At 42.4% G+C, this 17109-nt stretch overlaps 2 protein-coding genes across 4 annotated transcripts; one reads left to right on the top strand and one right to left on the bottom strand.

Annotated features, from left to right (window-relative positions):
• The first annotated feature begins 2440 nt into the window (after window positions 1–2440).
• Window positions 2441–6347, top strand: ubxn6 (UBX domain protein 6). 2 transcript variants are annotated; one of them, XM_072438679.1, is made up of 11 exons: window positions 2441–2618; window positions 3183–3337; window positions 3442–3506; window positions 3596–3718; window positions 3796–3893; window positions 3967–4042; window positions 4127–4205; window positions 4268–4487; window positions 4602–4732; window positions 4799–4947; window positions 5119–6347. In XM_072438679.1, exons 1-11 carry the CDS (start codon window positions 2536–2538, stop codon window positions 5242–5244), a joined length of 1305 nt encoding a protein of 434 aa, XP_072294780.1. In that variant the 5' UTR covers window positions 2441–2535; the 3' UTR covers window positions 5245–6347. The 2 variants fall into 2 exon arrangements, with proteins under 2 accessions (XP_072294780.1, XP_072294779.1); XM_072438678.1 differs by having other exon boundaries at window positions 3180–3337.
• On the bottom strand, window positions 6183–14166 carry chaf1a (chromatin assembly factor 1, subunit A (p150)). 2 transcript variants are annotated; one of them, XM_072438676.1, is made up of 15 exons: window positions 14113–14166; window positions 13362–13984; window positions 13231–13290; window positions 12196–12440; window positions 12045–12126; window positions 11895–11963; window positions 11593–11810; window positions 11325–11493; window positions 11159–11239; window positions 10971–11072; window positions 10657–10906; window positions 10422–10575; window positions 10045–10354; window positions 8437–8527; window positions 6183–6881 (listed from the first exon to the last, which is right to left on the bottom strand). In XM_072438676.1, the coding sequence occupies exons 1-15, from the start codon at window positions 14153–14155 to the stop codon at window positions 6781–6783; spliced, it is 2598 nt and encodes an 865-aa protein (XP_072294777.1). In that variant the 5' UTR covers window positions 14156–14166; the 3' UTR covers window positions 6183–6780. The 2 variants fall into 2 exon arrangements, with proteins under 2 accessions (XP_072294777.1, XP_072294778.1); XM_072438677.1 differs by having other exon boundaries at window positions 8440–8527.
• Between the last annotated feature and the right edge of the window lie 2943 nt (window positions 14167–17109).

The raw sequence follows: 17109 nt of genomic DNA, 5'->3' as shown, positions 1-17109 counted from the left end.
GCCATACAAATCTTGAGATTGTTATATTCCACTCATCGAACAGCCAGTTGGGGATGTAAAAAACACATAATACATTATTAAACAGCCAGTTGGACATAAGCAATGAATGAACCAGAATCATATAATGTTGCAAAAAATAACTATCCAAACTAGTCCGGATATCCTGTGAAGGCTATTATCCACCAGTCGTATAATTCACCCAAATCTTCATAATTTTAGTTCTGAGATTATTCCACCTCTCGAATCAATCCACATTTTCTGTATAACAACACGGCTAAAAAGGAAGGATATATTACTACATTTTTCTCAAGGCCATACACAACATAATTATTATAATATTTAGCGCTTTTGGCACCTAACTGTATTATTACATTACTTGAAGCTTATGTCCTCTTCCTCACTGCATCTATGCCCCTCACACACGTCTGCGCCCCTCACACACGTCTGCGTCAGTGCCCCTCACACACGTCTGCGTCAGTGCCCCTCACACGCGTCTGTGCCCCTCACACACGTCTGTGCCCCTCACACACGTCTGCGCCCCTCACACACGTCTGCGCCCCTCACACGTCTGCGTCTGTGCCCCTCACACACATGTCTGCGTCAGTGCCCCTCACACACGTCTGCGTCAGTGCCCCTCACACGCGTCTGCGTCTGTGCCCCTCACACACGTCTGTGCCCCTCACACACGTCTGCGCCCCTCACACACGTCTGCGCCCCTCACACGTCTGCGTCAGTGCCCCTCACACACGTCTGCGTCAGTGCCCCTCACACGCGTCTGCGTCTGTGCCCCTCACACACGTCTGTGCCCCTCACACACGTCTGCGCCCCTCACACACGTCTGCGCCCCTCACACGTCTGCGTCTGTGCCCCTCACACACATGTCTGCGTCAGTGCCCCTCACACACGTCTGCGTCAGTGCCCCTCACACGCGTCTGCGTCTGTGCCCCTCACACACGTCTGTGCCCCTCACACACGTCTGCGCCCCTCACACACGTCTGTGCCCCTCACACACGTCTGCGTCTGTGCCCCTCACACACATGTCTGCGTCAGTGCCCCTCACACACGTCTGTGCCCCTCACACACATGTCTGCGTCTGTGCCCCTCACACACGTCTGTGCCCCTCACACACGTCTGCGCCCCTCACACACGTCTGCGTCTGTGCCCCTCACACACACGTCTGCGTCTGTGCCCCTCACACACGTCTGTGCCCCTCACACACGTCTGCGCCCCTCACACACGTCTGCGTCTGTGCCCCTCACACACATGTCTGCGTCTGTGCCCCTCACACACGTCTGCGCCCCTCACACACGTCTGCGTCTGTGCCCCTCACACACACGTCTGCGTCTGTGCCCCTCACACACGTCTGTGCCCCTCACACACGTCTGCGCCCCTCACACACGTCTGCGTCTGTGCCCCTCACACACATGTCTGCGTCTGTGCCCCTCACACATGTCTGCATCTGTGCCCCTCACACACGTCTGTGCCCCTCACACATGTCTGCATCTGTGCCCCTCACACACGTCTGTGCCCCTCACACACATGTCTGCGTCTGTGCCCCTCACACACGTCTGCGTCTGTGCCCCTCACACACGTCTGTGCCCCTCACACACATGTCTGCGTCTGTGCCCCTCACACACGTCTGTGCCCCTCACACACGTCTGCGTCTGTGCCCCTCACACACGTCTGTGCCCCTCACACACGTCTGTGCCCCTCACACACATGTCTGCGTCTGTGCCCCTCACACACGTCTGTGCCCCTCACACACGTCTGCGTCTGTGCCCCTCACACACGTCTGTGCCCCTCACACACATGTCTGCGTCTGTGCCCCTCACACACGTCTGCGTCTGTGCCCCTCACACACGTCTGTGCCCCTCACACACATGTCTGCGTCTGTGCCCCTCACACACGTCTGCGTCTGTGCCCCTCACACACGTCTGTGCCCCTCACACACATGTCTGCGTCTGTGCCCCTCACACACGTCTGCGTCTGTGCCCCTCACACACGTCTGTGCCCCTCACACATGTCTGCGTCTGTGCCCCTCACACACGTCTGCGTCTGTGCCCCTCACACACGTCTGTGCCCCTCACACATGTCTGCGTCTGTGCCCCTCACACACGTCTGCGTCTGTGCCCCTCACACACGTCTGTGCCTCTCACACATGTCTGCATCTGTGCCCCTCACACACGTCTGTGCCCCTCACACACCTTTGCCCTGGGCTTGAGAACGAAACAGGACTTTGGTCCTCTGTCCCTCCTCTGTCCCTCCTCTGTCTGTCCTCTGTCCCTCCTCTGTCTGTCCTCTGTCCCTCCTCTTTCTGTCCTCTGTCCCTCCTCTGGGGTGTACTTCTGGACTATAATATATATATTAAGCGTGATCGTTGCTTTTCCTCTTGACACCACCTGGTGGCGCTGTAGCTGAGCCCACACCGGAAGCAGTTCTGTCTCAGCTGACACTTTTGTTTTGGTCTCTTTCTGCTCGGTCGTGTTTCACAAGTTTTTCTCTAAGAGCTATTTATCCTCCCATTGGAATAGAAAAATGAAGAAATTTTTTGACGATATTAAAAAGGACATTAAGTTTAAGACTGCTGGGCCTGGTAAAAAGCTGACAGAGGAAGCCAGGTATCTTGGCTCAATTTCTAGCTATAGCTGCGTTAGCTGGAACAGGCTAAACCCGGGTTAACTCTAGAAAAAAAGGTTAAATGATTTATGACAATTATTTGCACGTTTGCATTCAGGGTGAATGAATTACTTTAATTGTACTCTTTGTCGAGTATCCCGTTGGTTTAGACCATCCGTCAGTGGGTTATGTAACAGAGAGGGAGGTGTCCACAGTGTTTACGTTTGTGTTAATCTTTGTGAAAGCTTATTAGAGATTTGACTATAGGTAGTCCAAACGTGCTGTCAACTACACCAATGCGGCAGTGACAGCAGGGACGTCACAGACATAATCACATTGCATAAACCAGGCTTCTAATTATGGACCAATGTAGAGGCACCATTGACTGAATTGGAATGAGAACAAAACAATACAAAAGTAACACTATAGTTTACAACTGTATGGAGCCAAATCATGGGTTATTTGACGCACACTACCATTATTTTACACAACATTTGTTTATACTGGATCTACAATAATATTGCATGCACCTTGAATAAATTACTTTTTTGACTCTTTCTCAGCAGTGCCAGACCTGAGCCTGTCCACAGCCGCAGCCCCAATAAACCACATTATGTGCCCACTGAAGGAGCCCAGAGAGCAGGGGCAGCCGCACTCGCCCGCATCGAACAGCAGCCCAAGCCCAAGGTGCACACTTCTCATGATGCCATTAGGAACCAAGGTGGGTCCAGGAAGTCAAGCAGTTCTTCCAGGGCATTTTTATGGGTGTATGTTTGATAAGTGTGTGTCTAATAGTATGTAAAAATATTTTTTTTACCTTTTTAGTAAAAAGAGAATTGGAGGCTGAGGCAGCTTCACTGGCTGAAAAAGAAAAGCCAGATACTGCAGAGGTATTTTTATTTTTTAAATGTCCAGGGTAAACAGTTCAGAATTGGTTTGTATTACTATGCATTCATCTTTATTTTTATTTTCTTACTAGGGATCTCAAGTTAAAAACCTTTCCAGTCTGTCGGTGTCTGGTGTTTACTTCACTTGCCCTTTAACAGGAGCCACTTTAACCAAGAGTGAAAGGGAGGTCCACATAAAAGAAGCTATTTTTATGGTATGTAGATGTGAAAAGATTTTGAAAATAATTGAAGTAGATTTATGGTAATGCCACATTTCTGTTTAAATGGTCAGCGTTTTGAGGAGGATGCAGTGGAGGCTTCTGTTATGATGATGCACACATTCAACAAAGACCGAGATAAAGTGAAAGCTGCTGTTGACATCATAAGCAAGTAAGACTAAGACTTAAGTCACTTAACCATTACCTTCTACTAAGCACATCACAATGTTAAATTCATTTCATAGGTATGTTGACAACATTTGTAAAAATCCATCAGAGGAAAAATACAGGAAAATTAAACTCTCCAACAAGGTTTTTCAGGTTTGTTTTGAATCAGTTCAATTTACTTTATTTTAATTCAATTGACTTCTATTCTATACAAAGAATATTTTCTATTTCTTTCAGGAGAAAGTGAGGTGTGTCGAAGGGACCAGAGAGTTCCTTGAGGCACTTGGCTTTATAAGCACACAACTTCCTGTAGAAGGTAAATCCTGCTAAAATATATCTATTGTTTTACCTCACTAAAACTGTTTTTTTTTTCTTCAGAGGAGGAAGAGGAGTTCTTGGTGCTGCCGGAACAGAGCCTTGACAACCTGGAGCTGATGAAGGAGAGGAGAGACCGTCTGCAGAGAGGAGAGCCGGTCAGAGCTGTGCTGGAGCGGCAGCCTCAGGCACTCAGACCATCGGGCAACGCTCAGCGCTTTGAGTTACCTCCAGAGTTTTACAACCTCTCAGCCGAGGAGCTCAAGAAGGAGCAGCTGCAGCGGTGATGAATGCTTTTTTACATTCAAACTATTGTATTAATTCTACAACTAACCCAATATCTTTGATGTTAAATGGTTTTGTCTTTAGTTCATCTTGACTAAAAATACTGTTTCAGGAGTGACATTGTGGAGAAGAACTCAATGTTGCGCACCAAGGTCATGAGGGAGAAGGACGAACAGAGAGAGAGACGAAAATACAACTACACTTTGCTGAGAATCCGGTTGCCTGATGGAAACCTGCTACAAGGTATTATGTCATGCATTGCATAAATTGTGTACATGCTTTTATAAATATATTACTGTCGGAATTTAGGAACCTTTTATGCCTGGGACCGGCTCATTACATTGTACAGTTTTGTGAGGGAGTCTCTGGTGGACGGCTGGCAACCTTTTGAACTGATTGCTCCTGGAGGCCAGAAACTACAGGAGACGGAGGATGTGGCTCTTGCAGAGTGCAACTTAGTGAGTTCATCCCATATTCTTCAATAAATCTGAACAGCACAAGCATTAAATAATTTAATATTGGTGCCAGAAAACAGTTGTAAATAAGGCATAATTTGATTATCAACATAAATAATAAGCACACAATGTCATATGCCCACATTTTAACTTTAGCGTTGTCTTTGCGTCCAGGTGCCTGCTGCCCTGCTCACCTTCGCCTGGGACGCAGCGGTGCAGGCGGATATCGCAGCTGCAGGAGGAAAGGATCCAGCTCTTCTCAAACCAGAGCTGCTTGAAAAAATTCAGACCCTAAGCTGAGCGTTAACACTGCTTTCTCGCTTTAACTTCCCTCTAGAACCACGTATAAAGGGACTTGTGGCGTGTTCTCTTTACAAAGACCGTAGCAGACCGTCTGAGACCAGTCCAATACTCCGCAACTGTATTTGAGTTAACTGGCCTGTTCTATGGGCAGGATAATTCTACTGAATATACTTTATCAAGAGTGTTTTTAAGAAATGAAAGACAGGAGTAAAGTTGTGTGAACTGAACTCAATGTTTGTGTTTTGGAGACTTGATAGTTGAACACACTGCAAGCTTTACTGATGGGTAAAGTACATTGTCAGAATGATTAAAAAGAATGACTCGTGCTGACAATGCAGACGGGAGAAGCTTAGCACTGTGAATCTGGCTCCGCTGCACAACCCTGGACTGCCGTTATTGCTACACTTTAGCAGTTAACTTTGCACTACTGAACTTGGTTGTGTGAATCTCAAACCTCACATGGCACATTAACAAGTCAGGAAAAAATTTAAATGCTTCTGTGATAATTTTATTGTAATCATTATGTAATTCATGAAGGAGTGTTTATTATTCTAAGCTAATTGTTGATAACAGTCAAACAGGATCAAATGAAGAATTAGTTTTGCCCTTTTTCACTGGATTAGACAAAGACCACATTAGTATAATATTCAGAATCATAAAAGGTCATGAAAGACCCACTTTGTTTTGGTTACACATCTACCGCTAATTTTCAGATATGCATCCCATTGCATGTAAAGCTAAACTGGCAGTTAAGAGGAAAACCACTCATGTTTAGATGTTTGTTTGGATCAAGTGTTAATTGTCTGATTTGACTTTGTAAAACTCACTGACCGTTAAGATAATGTGTTTCCGTTAAACCTGCTTGTAATTTAGACTGTATTCATTAATAAACATGAAGACAAAACTGTACGCAGAGAACCATTGGATCAAGATGCGTTTTCTTATAAAAGTGCAGTTTAATGTTTAATGAATTTCTTGTTCAAGTATTCTTGAAAAACAGAAAATATGTCTTTATAAAATGTGACAATGAACATCTGTACACGCTCAGATTGAAAACCGACTCAAGTTAAATGCATCTAATAAAAACAAAGATTGATTGACTTTAAGCCCTGCATTCCCTTGGATTAACTGTATACAATGAGAACAAATCTAGACTCAAAGTGAACCCATAATATCACATGTCCGATGTAATGTCAGCCTGGGTTTGATCTTTAAACTCACCAGATTCATTGTAGCCAGTGTGTGAGAAAAAAAATCCCTCCATAAGACAATGCCAAACTTGAGCAACATGCAAACATGCCTTAGTTCAATAATCAAACAGATTTTAAGCACAAAAACAACTGACGGTGACGCGTCAGTTTGAGCGATTCGAGATGCGCACACCACCTGAGAGTCCCCTGAAGAGTTTTTTTGTTGGTCTTTGACAAGTTCAGATTCAACAAAACCTAGATTTACAAAAAGACAAAGACTGGGACAGGTGACGTCTGGCCCAGAGCAGCGGTGAGGTCCTCGTGTGTTCGAGCAGTGCTGTGATCAGACGGAGGCGAGGGCTGAGGCGCTGGACACTGGGACAGGCGCTGGGTCACAGGGAGAGACGTCCATCAGGTGGTCCTCAGAGTTCTTTCTGGTTAAGCCTGGACAGAGGGTTGATTTTTGGTATAAATATCAATGAATGATAGTGTAGCTTTGAAAAAAAAAGTCAGGGCGCTGTGGGGCAGTGGATTTGTTTATGAACATTGCTCATAAAACTAAGAAGATAAATTAATTTTACTCATACTGTTGACATTCTTAGCCCCAATGACATTTACCCAGATTTTGCCATCAAGTGACTGTTTTCAATTTCCATCCCCAACCAATTATTTGCTGAAAGGGACAAAACTATATCAAGATTGATATGGCCTTGTATGCAATAAAAACATTGTCATCAACAGAAAAGGGGTGGCTGGGGTTTAACTTGCACTTTATTTCGGCTCAAATCCAAGCATTGCTATACTGGTGTGACCCAAAGTATGAAGTATTGTGAATCTGCTGCCTTTTTAAAACAATGAACGGCTGGGTAAAAGATGTTTTTACCATCTGGAAAGAACTCAATACAAACTCATACAAACTAAATTCATGTTAAAATATGATTAGTTTTGCACCAAACAGATTTAACATTTGGATAGAAAAAGCCAAAGTGTTAAATATTGTTTAAGCTGTGAATCATGAGTCTACATTTCTGTCCTTTACGATTACAGATTAACCCATATTTTACAGAAAAGGGCTATAATGATGAGCGTTTGTCACACCAATGGTTGCGGTCCGGCCCTCTACCATTTCCTGATTCAGATGGAGTGAAAATAATTGCCCACCACTACTCTAAAGGAATGCTTTGACCAAGAGGAAATGAGACTTTTACAGGTACGTACCAAGTTATTACAACCAAGAAAAAAGCAAAGCAACACTGCCCCTTAACCCTTTGTTTGATTTTTTTTTTTTTACTTTATACAAGCAAATCAGAAGTTTCCAGGAGAATTATATTACTGTGTACAACACTGTCTTGAAAGACCGTTGCTAAAATAAATGTATATATTGTATTAGGGATGCACCGAGTAATCAGTATCCATCAAAAGTGCCAATATTACGCTCTGGTATTGAAAGAGGCAACTCTGTAGCAGCTCCGTGGACAGAGGCTTTATATAATCCAACAGAACAGACTGTAAACTTTAATCCAGTCTTTATTCAGAGTCAAAAGCCCCAGAAATTATAAAACTCCACAATGACACACCCCCTGGAGAGCTACAGACACTTTAGTCTGAGGAATCATCTAAAACAAGTCTGGCGGTAATGCAACACTCGGATGCCAACCGCCATAAAACAACAAAACAAGAAATTCACAGTATGGACTGAATGAAAACCATAGCCTATAGCACGCCTATAAACATGTTGCCTTGCATGTAGTACCGGTAACCTTTTCTTTTTTACACAAATGTTCACAAAGGATTATGTTTACATTTCAAAATGTTTTGAATTATAGAAAGAACTTATAAAAATGAATTGGTTTACGGCAGAATGTCCTTGTAAAAAATATTAAAGTGTATAAAATAAAAATGTTTTTAAAATAATCAAATATTGTATAGAAGATATTGGCCCAAAATCAGTTATTAGCATCAGCCCACCACTAATTTATAATCTGTTTTAAGAACTTACCACCATCTTTAGTTGTGGAGACAATGACACAGTCGTCTTCATCATCCTCTTCTGTATCTGCCTGAAACCCGTCTGCCTCTGTGGCTTCAGGCTGCAAAATCAAAATGGATGTCAAGAAAAAAAGAGATGCTGTATCGTATCCAAGTACTGATATTTCAATACTGAAATATTTGTTATTGATACTGATTTGCAAATAGCAATGCTAATTAGCATATGTACATTTTAAGGCTAAGCACTCATCTGTTAATGTTAATGTCAAACTCCACCAGCAGCAGATTGGACTGAACCATCTGTTGCCTTCACACACAAGTTAGACCAGTAGAGAATCAATTCAATTCAATTTGTTTTTGTAAAGCCCAAAATCACAGCAGCAGTTGCGTCGAAGCCCGACAATCAGTATTGAAAAAATTCCCGCAAAGTGCTACATATTTTGAGTTTCAGATGTGAACACAAGGAAATATGTAAAATGTTTATTCTACGTAGGCGCCTTCCGTTTAAAATAAAGGAACACATTAGGGTGTTTTTCTGCACAATACGTTTTTTTTGTGGCAACTACAAGTGCATGGATTTAATAAAATAACTGGACAGGGTTTTGCTAGCTTAAACCTGTCAAGAGTTGTCCCTCGTGGCCAGTCCATTAGAACAGCAGCCCAGAAAGCAGGTAAAACTGCTCATGTCCGGCTGACACAGACACACACATCACAAAGGTTGGATTTTGTGGAGATTTGTACAAATTTTCAGATTGTGATTTTTTGCAGTTTTTTAATCTTTTGCTTCGGCTCACTGTTTCGTGCTGCTCGGCTCTAGCAGCCGTCATGTGATATACGAGCCCGTCACTTCTGGGCCGCACAACCACTCGATGGGAGTGCGTACCCATGTCCCCCCTTTTCCATGAACGGGGGAACTACGGTACCTCATATTAAAAAAGGTTCCAGGATTCCCCGGTGCATCCATTCCATGCATGTTGTCGTTTAGGCCTGTAGTCCAAGTTGAATATCCTCAAATTATAGAATAGGCTCAACCTATATACACACCTTTATGTGGTTCAACCACATATATACGGTTCCACATCCCCAATAGTTGTGCATAAATGTATGGTTTTACAGCATAACGTATAGCAGCATATTCAGCCACGGTGCAGGTCCCGGTAGTGAGGTAATGATCCTTGCCACATTTGAAAATGGAAATAATCACTGGTATAAGTGGGACAGATGCCACGCGACATATGCCAGATCTTATCAAGAGGATTAAGCTCAAGAGTGTCCAAACTTGTTTTCATAGAGGGCCACATTTTGAAACATAAGAACTGTTCAAACTTCTTGAAAGAAATAATATTAGGTCTGTACAACATTAAGTTATTTAGGTTATGATAGCATAATCTTTTCAACGTTACATTAAAAGTGATTACTTTTGGTTGTTTGGTCATATTTAGCAGCAAGCCTGAGGGCCAACAAAAAAAAATGGTCTGAGGGCCACATTTGGCCCCGGAGCCAGTCTGTACACCCCTGATTTAGCTACACTTCAGTTTTGTTGTTCACTCCATGTGTCAATGATTTTTCCATCTCATAAAAAAAGTATATTGTTTTAAATACATAAAAAGCACTGTACCGGTTCGGTCTCATTACACTTCTTCATGAACTTAGTGATGGACATGCTGCCCGTGCTCCTCCTCTTGTGGGCAGCAGAGGAGGTTTGTGGAGTGGTGGGAGAGTTGCCCACAGACCCCGTCGCAGCCTGGGACTCTTCGCGGGGCTCTTCTCTGACACCTGTGGTCAGATACGTCCACTGACAGGGCACAGGGAGCGCCTCCTGTCCTAACTGGGACAGCACTTCTTTGTGGACATACCAGCAACATCGCTTACAGATTGAGCGCTTCTCATATACAGCATTGTTTTTGATGAGCCGCCTTAGCTTTACCCTGAAGAAGAATGTTTAGTAAATTAATCAATATTAAAATCTGAAAATATTTGATCCAATTTCTTTACCTGGATGGAATATTATCTTTAGAGTTTTGAGGGCTAGACATTTCAGGCGGTGAAGACGGCAATGACTGCCGGCGACAAAACTCCTGAAACTCAGTAATTATCGCTTTGTAACTGTTTGCGTTTCCATGAAGCAATGGAAGGAGCTGCCCAAGTACTGAGGAAAAGGTACAAGTCAATTTAGGCATACAAAAGTAAGTGTATTTAGACAGCACATCCAGTTAGAAGTGACACTCACGCTGTGTTTCCTGTTGCTTCTTCAGTCTCTGCTCCTCGGGGCTGGGGCTGTTGTCTGTTTTGGCCAAAGGTTCAATCATACACAGAGCGTAAACCTGGAACATGTCCGAGCCTGGCCCTTCCCCCGTCCACACACAGCCCTTCACCACCGGCTCCAGGAACTTCATCTTCTTCTTGGTGGACATCAGCTCGTCCCACTCCTTTGCTTTGAGTTTCTGTTGAAGTTTCTGTTTCTCCAGATCTCCACCGTCCTGTGAGAAGACGTGTTAACACCTGCAGAGACTGAATGTCCTGCATCACAGCAGAGTGTATTACCTCTTCCTCCAGAGCCCCCTCATCATCAGAGAGATATCCATGAGGCACATAGAAACCATCATTGTCATCATCATCCTCTTCACCTCCTTCTTCCTCATCCTCCTGTAGGACAGAAATAATTTCATTAGAGTGTCCACATCTAGATGTTTTGAGACGGACATGGATTCTGAACCACTTAGAATACTTACGCCTTCACTGTGTGACAGAGACTCGCCTGGTTCTTCCTCCTCCCACTCTTCATCACTGTCCACTTCATAGTCGAATAAATCCTACAAGGCAAAATTAAACTTGACTCCAACGCACAGTCAGGCACACTAATCTCCCTTTCCGGTAGAACGGGGTCAGAGGCTTTACCTTGTCTTGTCTCAAAGGGCAGCGAGCTGAAATGTGGGAGGTCTTCTTGCTCCAGGTGCCCCAGTAAGCGGGACGGTAGTTTTCATGAAACTGTAGTAGTTTCATCGGTCCATGATGGGAGCGGTCCGGTGTACCGTCAGGTTTAGGGCTTTCTGCTTCTGTACACTCACTGGGACAACAATACAATGACTTAAAAAAAAATACTCTTTACTCAATATAATCCAGACACGGCTCTTAAGGGTCCAAGTAGAAGTAAAGAGAGCCAAACCTTAGCGAACTCGTTCTTCTGGGTTTGGTGGGGCCTGACCACCGTGGCTTTTGCTCGATCCAGTCTTTGAGTCCATTCATGTTTTGAGAAGGTTTTAATAAATAATCATCCAGTTTCTTCAGAACAAAATCCTCACACTGAACCCGGGTCAGAGGAGCCAAATACATATTCTCCTTTATTTCAAAAGGAGCGAACTTTCCACAGGCAGCAGAAAGAGTCTGTAAAATGAAACATTTTAGCCATGACCAATAAAACCCCATTAATAAACCAGAGCAGCAGCAGCAGAGCTTAAGAGTACAAACCTTTGGAGCCTGTTGTGTCTTAGGCTTCTGTAGAAATCGTGTGATTTCTGCTTTTTCAGCTTTGAGGCGCTAGAATCAAAAGGGGATTATGAGGGGTTAGATGGTTTATAGTTCACCATGTGGTGATACATAAAATATAATCAAACTCACATCTTTCTCTTCTTTTAACCGTTTTTCTTCATCCTTAAAACGTTTTTCTTCATCCTTCTTACGTTTCTCTTCCAGTTTAGCCCTGGAACATCACAGCAAAGTTTAACACAGCTTCAAAATGTCTTCTGTATAAAAGACACTGAACACTTACTCGAGCTTTGACTTCCGCTGCTCCTCTTTTGCCTTTAATCTCTCAGCCTTCTCCTTCTCCTCCTTCTCTCTTTTTTCTTTCCGCTCACGCTCGTCTTGCTCCTTCTTTTCACGTTTCTCTCGTTCACGCTCCTCTTTTTGTTTGCGAGCATCTTCTTTCCTTTTCTCTTTTTCAGCTTTAGCCTCTTCTTTTAGCCGCTCTTTTTCCTGGCGGAGACGGAGCTTCTCTTCTTGCTCTTGCACACTCTTAATTATGAAATAAACAATGATTTAGAACAATTGGTGTGATAATGTGTCCATAATTGAATGCTGGGCAAATAAAAAGGTAATAAATAATGCGTCTTAACAATTGCTGTCAATCAATAAATCACATTTATCAGCTTAATCACTAATTTGAAATATGAATCTTTATTAATAGCATTGGGCGCCTTTGTTACATGTTTGGACTGCTACTCCCGCAACCCGGCCCCGGATGAGGAAGATGGATGATAGAGTGCGTTACGGTCAGTCTTTACATGCGACATAACATTTCATTTAATTAATTTAATTAACATAACATTTAATTTAAAATATTTTTTTATACTAAATTTGTGTCGTTACATGTTTTAAGTAAATCTACAAGACCAAAAAAGGATTAGTGCCTCCTAGGCCCTGTAACTTGCTCTTATTGTGACAGATGTGAGACATATTGTCACAGTCAAAGTGGTGTGTGCATGTGTTTGAGGGGCCGATGGAGCAGACTGGCAGCCTCACTTCAGTCAGTCTGTTCCAGGACAGCTGTGGCTACAATAGTAGCTTACCACCACAGAGTGTGGGATGGAATTAAGGAGGTGTAATTAAAAGTGTAGCACTTTGAGAAGCTTCGACAAGACTGTTAAGTGCATTACAAGTATAAGGCATTATAATTATTATAATAATACAAACCATGCGATTAATCTGCATCTATTCACGATTAATGCATAAAATTATATGATTAATTGCATGAATTAATGTTAATTAAGTTTGACAGCCCTAGTTTTATCTTCAAGACATTTACTTTGAGAGAACATCTTTTTGCCGTTTTCTCTGCAGCAGTTTTTGGTGTCGTGTTTGGCTCCTGGAAATGACAAAATTAACATATTAACAACTTAACAAGTAGAGTGCTTTTACGTGGAAAGTGGGTCTTACTGTGGGTGTAGATTTGGGTGTGGTGTTCTCAGTCTTGGACCTTTCAGGGGAACTCTCAGACATGGAACTGTCGGCGGAATTTGAGACCAGGGACTGGTTTCCCAAACTGGAAACATCTTGAGATTCATTCTGGGGTTCTTCCTCACTGTCGGATTCTTGTGTTGTGTCAAGAATGGAGGTGGAGGCGGTCTGATCTTGTTTCTCGTCAGTCTCATCATGAGACACAACACCCTCATCCTCATCCACCACCATGCAATCCACGGATTGTTTTTTGGGAGAATCAGTCATGGAAGACGAGTTAGTGCCACCATTTAATTTTCTGGAGGATATTCTTCTATCCTTTTTCTGTTGCTTGTCATTTGATGGAAGTCGACATTTGATAGGAGATAGTTTCTCTTCAGTTAGATCTATGATCATATTTTCATCCGCAGACACTGGGCGTCTGCAGGTGAGGAAGCCGTCCAGCGGACCACGACCATTGACCAATGGTGGCCCTGTGCACTGAGGAGAAGACTCATTCTCAAATTCTGATACATCCAAAGCTGGACAAGCGGGAGCACAGGGACGCTTGCGAGGCTGGTTTTCTTTTGGCTCCGGGTTCAGGCGCTTGAATGGTAGACGGGCTGCAAATACAATTATCAAAAGGTAGATACATTTTAGAAAACAAAAAAGATAAGTACATGGCAAAGCAGCATAGTAATAATAATAATAATAATAATAATTAAATAAGATCTGACGTTTAAACGCTCACCTTGGACAAGTTTTTTGTTTGCATTACTTGGTTTGCGATCCATACCTAAGACAGACAAAAACATGATTGGTTACTCAGAGACAGGATATTGATATGTGTTAAGTGCTATGCATCTTAAAAACAGACAAAAATAAGAGTGTATCCACTTAGCAACAACTTTTGCAGTGAATACTTTTCACATTTCAGTTGCGGTGAAACTCGAGCCGTGGACAGAGGTTTTATATCATCTATAAGAGGTAGATGACATGAGAAGCGCAATGACCTGGGCTAAAGCGTTAGCACGTTAGCTCCTGGTTAGCTCACCACCATCACAGACATTCACCGCTGCTGTGTTTGGTTTGCTCTCTCCCGCCAACCAGGCCAGTGGTTCCTCCAGAGGCCCTGTGCTGCACTCAAACAGCTGAAACAACGAGGTAATGTCCACCTAATGTTACTCCTGTGACTGTTGACTGTTAACTATGTAGGAGATGAACCACCATGTAGACTTAGACGGTTTGTAACTACGCACATATATGGATTAAAACTAATCCATCATTCCAGACGTTTTTCATTAGAGTAAAACAAGATCGTCAAGATTAACACAATAAAGAACCTCGACAATAAGTTGACAACAATTAATACAGCATAATACTTATAATAATAATATGGCAGAGGTTCACATATAAAAACATCAGCGTTAACACTGAACAAAATTAGCGGGTCTAGTCGTAAACTTATAATTCTCCATTTACAGAAACTATCATCAGGCCTAATAGAAACCAGACAGTGCCAAACGCTGCGAAGAGCGTATTTAAGCTTAAAAAGGTAAATAAGGCTTTGATTTTATAACGTGTATTATAGAGCAGTGAATCAAAATGTCAGCGCGGGAGGCGATACAAATGAACAGCTGCCATTGTTAGATTTTATAAATAAAAACTGTAAACAAAGTTGGCTAAAAGTAGTTACCTTTTCTCCGGGGGGTCGAGGCTAAATGTCCGCCGTCCACAGCTGGGTTTTCTGCCGCTAACATGGTCCAGTCTTAACCGGGAATCCACGGTACAAACTCACAAGTGTTACTTTTAATCCACCAGCACCGTGTCAGCTGCAAAATCACAACCAGTAAAGCACCGTGGGGCTGAGCAGTCGACAGAAAGTCCCTTTTTCCTGACTTTTTTACACTAAATATTGCACATTTTCGCTTCGTGTCCTCCTCTGTCTCCCCGCGTTTACCCCCGGTGCAGCTCGGAATTGGCGGGATTGTGTCACTTCCACCAAGTACCGCCGCTCATTGGTCCAAACCAATAAAGTAAAGAGTACACTAGAGACACCCTAGAGACCGTCGCCATGGTAACCTGTATTAACGCGTACATTACTTATATGATTTATTCATTATTTACTTTATTTGGTGGGTTAATACATAAAATATAAATATATATATTTATATTATATATAAATATATATATAAATGAATCAAGTTGCAGTTTGTGAAGACACCGGAAGTAGAGCAGAGTATTTATATTGATGACATCATCATAAGGAGACGCAGGCTGCGTCACGTACTCATGGATCTATTACATCGATCCATTATATTATTACCGTGGATCTATTATAATATTGTCTATTACCCATGATATATATTATTATCTGAATGTGCACCGTAGTCCCTAACCTCTAATTCACAAAAGATATGCCGGCGCTATTTGGCATAAAATTCACTAGTCGCGGAGTGATTCGGACACTCAGGTCACTAGTTTCACTCTCTACCACTAATGTGAATATATCTAGACAAATCTACTTTTATTTCAGTTGATGTATCCATGTGGTGTTTTGACATACAAAGGACAAATATTGATGTATATATACTGTATATTCATACATTTTTTTATAGTCTGGGGAAAAGGTCCTGACAGTGACTAGTAGAGTTACCTGCATTATTAAGATCATAAATATAGTTGAGCCCGGCCTTGGGGCAAGTTGAACCACCAGATGATTTACTTTCAAAAGGGATTTTTGACAAAATAAATAAAATATGTATTATTTTTTGTAAATATGCAATCCAGAGTACCGTTTAAATTTGTACTGCAGTGCCCAGTTCAACTTCCTCTCTTGGATAAATCGTGTTGTATTATATTGATTGTAAACTGTTATTACAGTAATGAGTGCAAATTCGGTTGTTTCCGTTCCAGTCGTGGGACATCAAAACATTATTAAAATAGCATTAGAAAGTGGTGCCATTATTTAATCCCAAAGATGTGATTGTTGCCAGTTGAAAATACGTCAAGGCATAAGAATAATATGACAAATGAGTGGAGACAATCCCAAACAAATGATGATAATAATAATAATGTATTTCAAAAACAGTAAATCTCATAGTTACACAGGCCCACATACACATAATCACATAATCAAATGGTGAACGGAACCTATTTACCTAAACGTTTTGGACATGATTTAAGATGTTTGCTTTTAGTTTAAAACACCAAAGAAGAAGAATCTCATATATAATCCAATACAGTTTTATAGCTTTTGAGATTTCATGGGAGGCTCGACACAGCCTAGCCTCCGCCTATATGTCCATTTAATGTCAAACCTAATAGATCCATGTGTAAAACCCTTTAATCAACAATCTGTGTGCCATTTCCGACAATCACAAGATGTCTGCCAAAATTGCCACGGCAACAGAATCTAGATACCTCTAGTAGATTTAAATTATTATCCCTTTGAGGCATGCCCTTTTTGATGTTATATGTTGTTGTATTTGTAGTTGCACCGAATCATGAAAGTTCCCATGTTTGTGAATTTTGTTCATTGACAATGGCAATAAACCTTAAATCTAAAGGTTATGACTGTGGATATGTCTTGCTCCAGATAAATATACATATTTCTTTGATGTTAAACGTCAGGTTCCCAGTCCTTCACGATTAACTCAACCAAAACAAACATACAAGAGCACGTCACACTTCAGTCAACGGTCACAACGCATTCGGCAGCCAATTAATTATTTACTGAGGGTGAGAC

This window comes from Eucyclogobius newberryi, unplaced genomic scaffold (assembly GCF_026437365.1).
Source record: "Eucyclogobius newberryi isolate DKJ021-1_F unplaced genomic scaffold, fEucNew1.0.hap1 SCAF_9, whole genome shotgun sequence".
NCBI lineage: Eukaryota > Metazoa > Chordata > Actinopteri > Gobiiformes > Gobiidae > Eucyclogobius > Eucyclogobius newberryi.
This window is presented reverse-complemented; position numbering and strand designations above follow the sequence as displayed.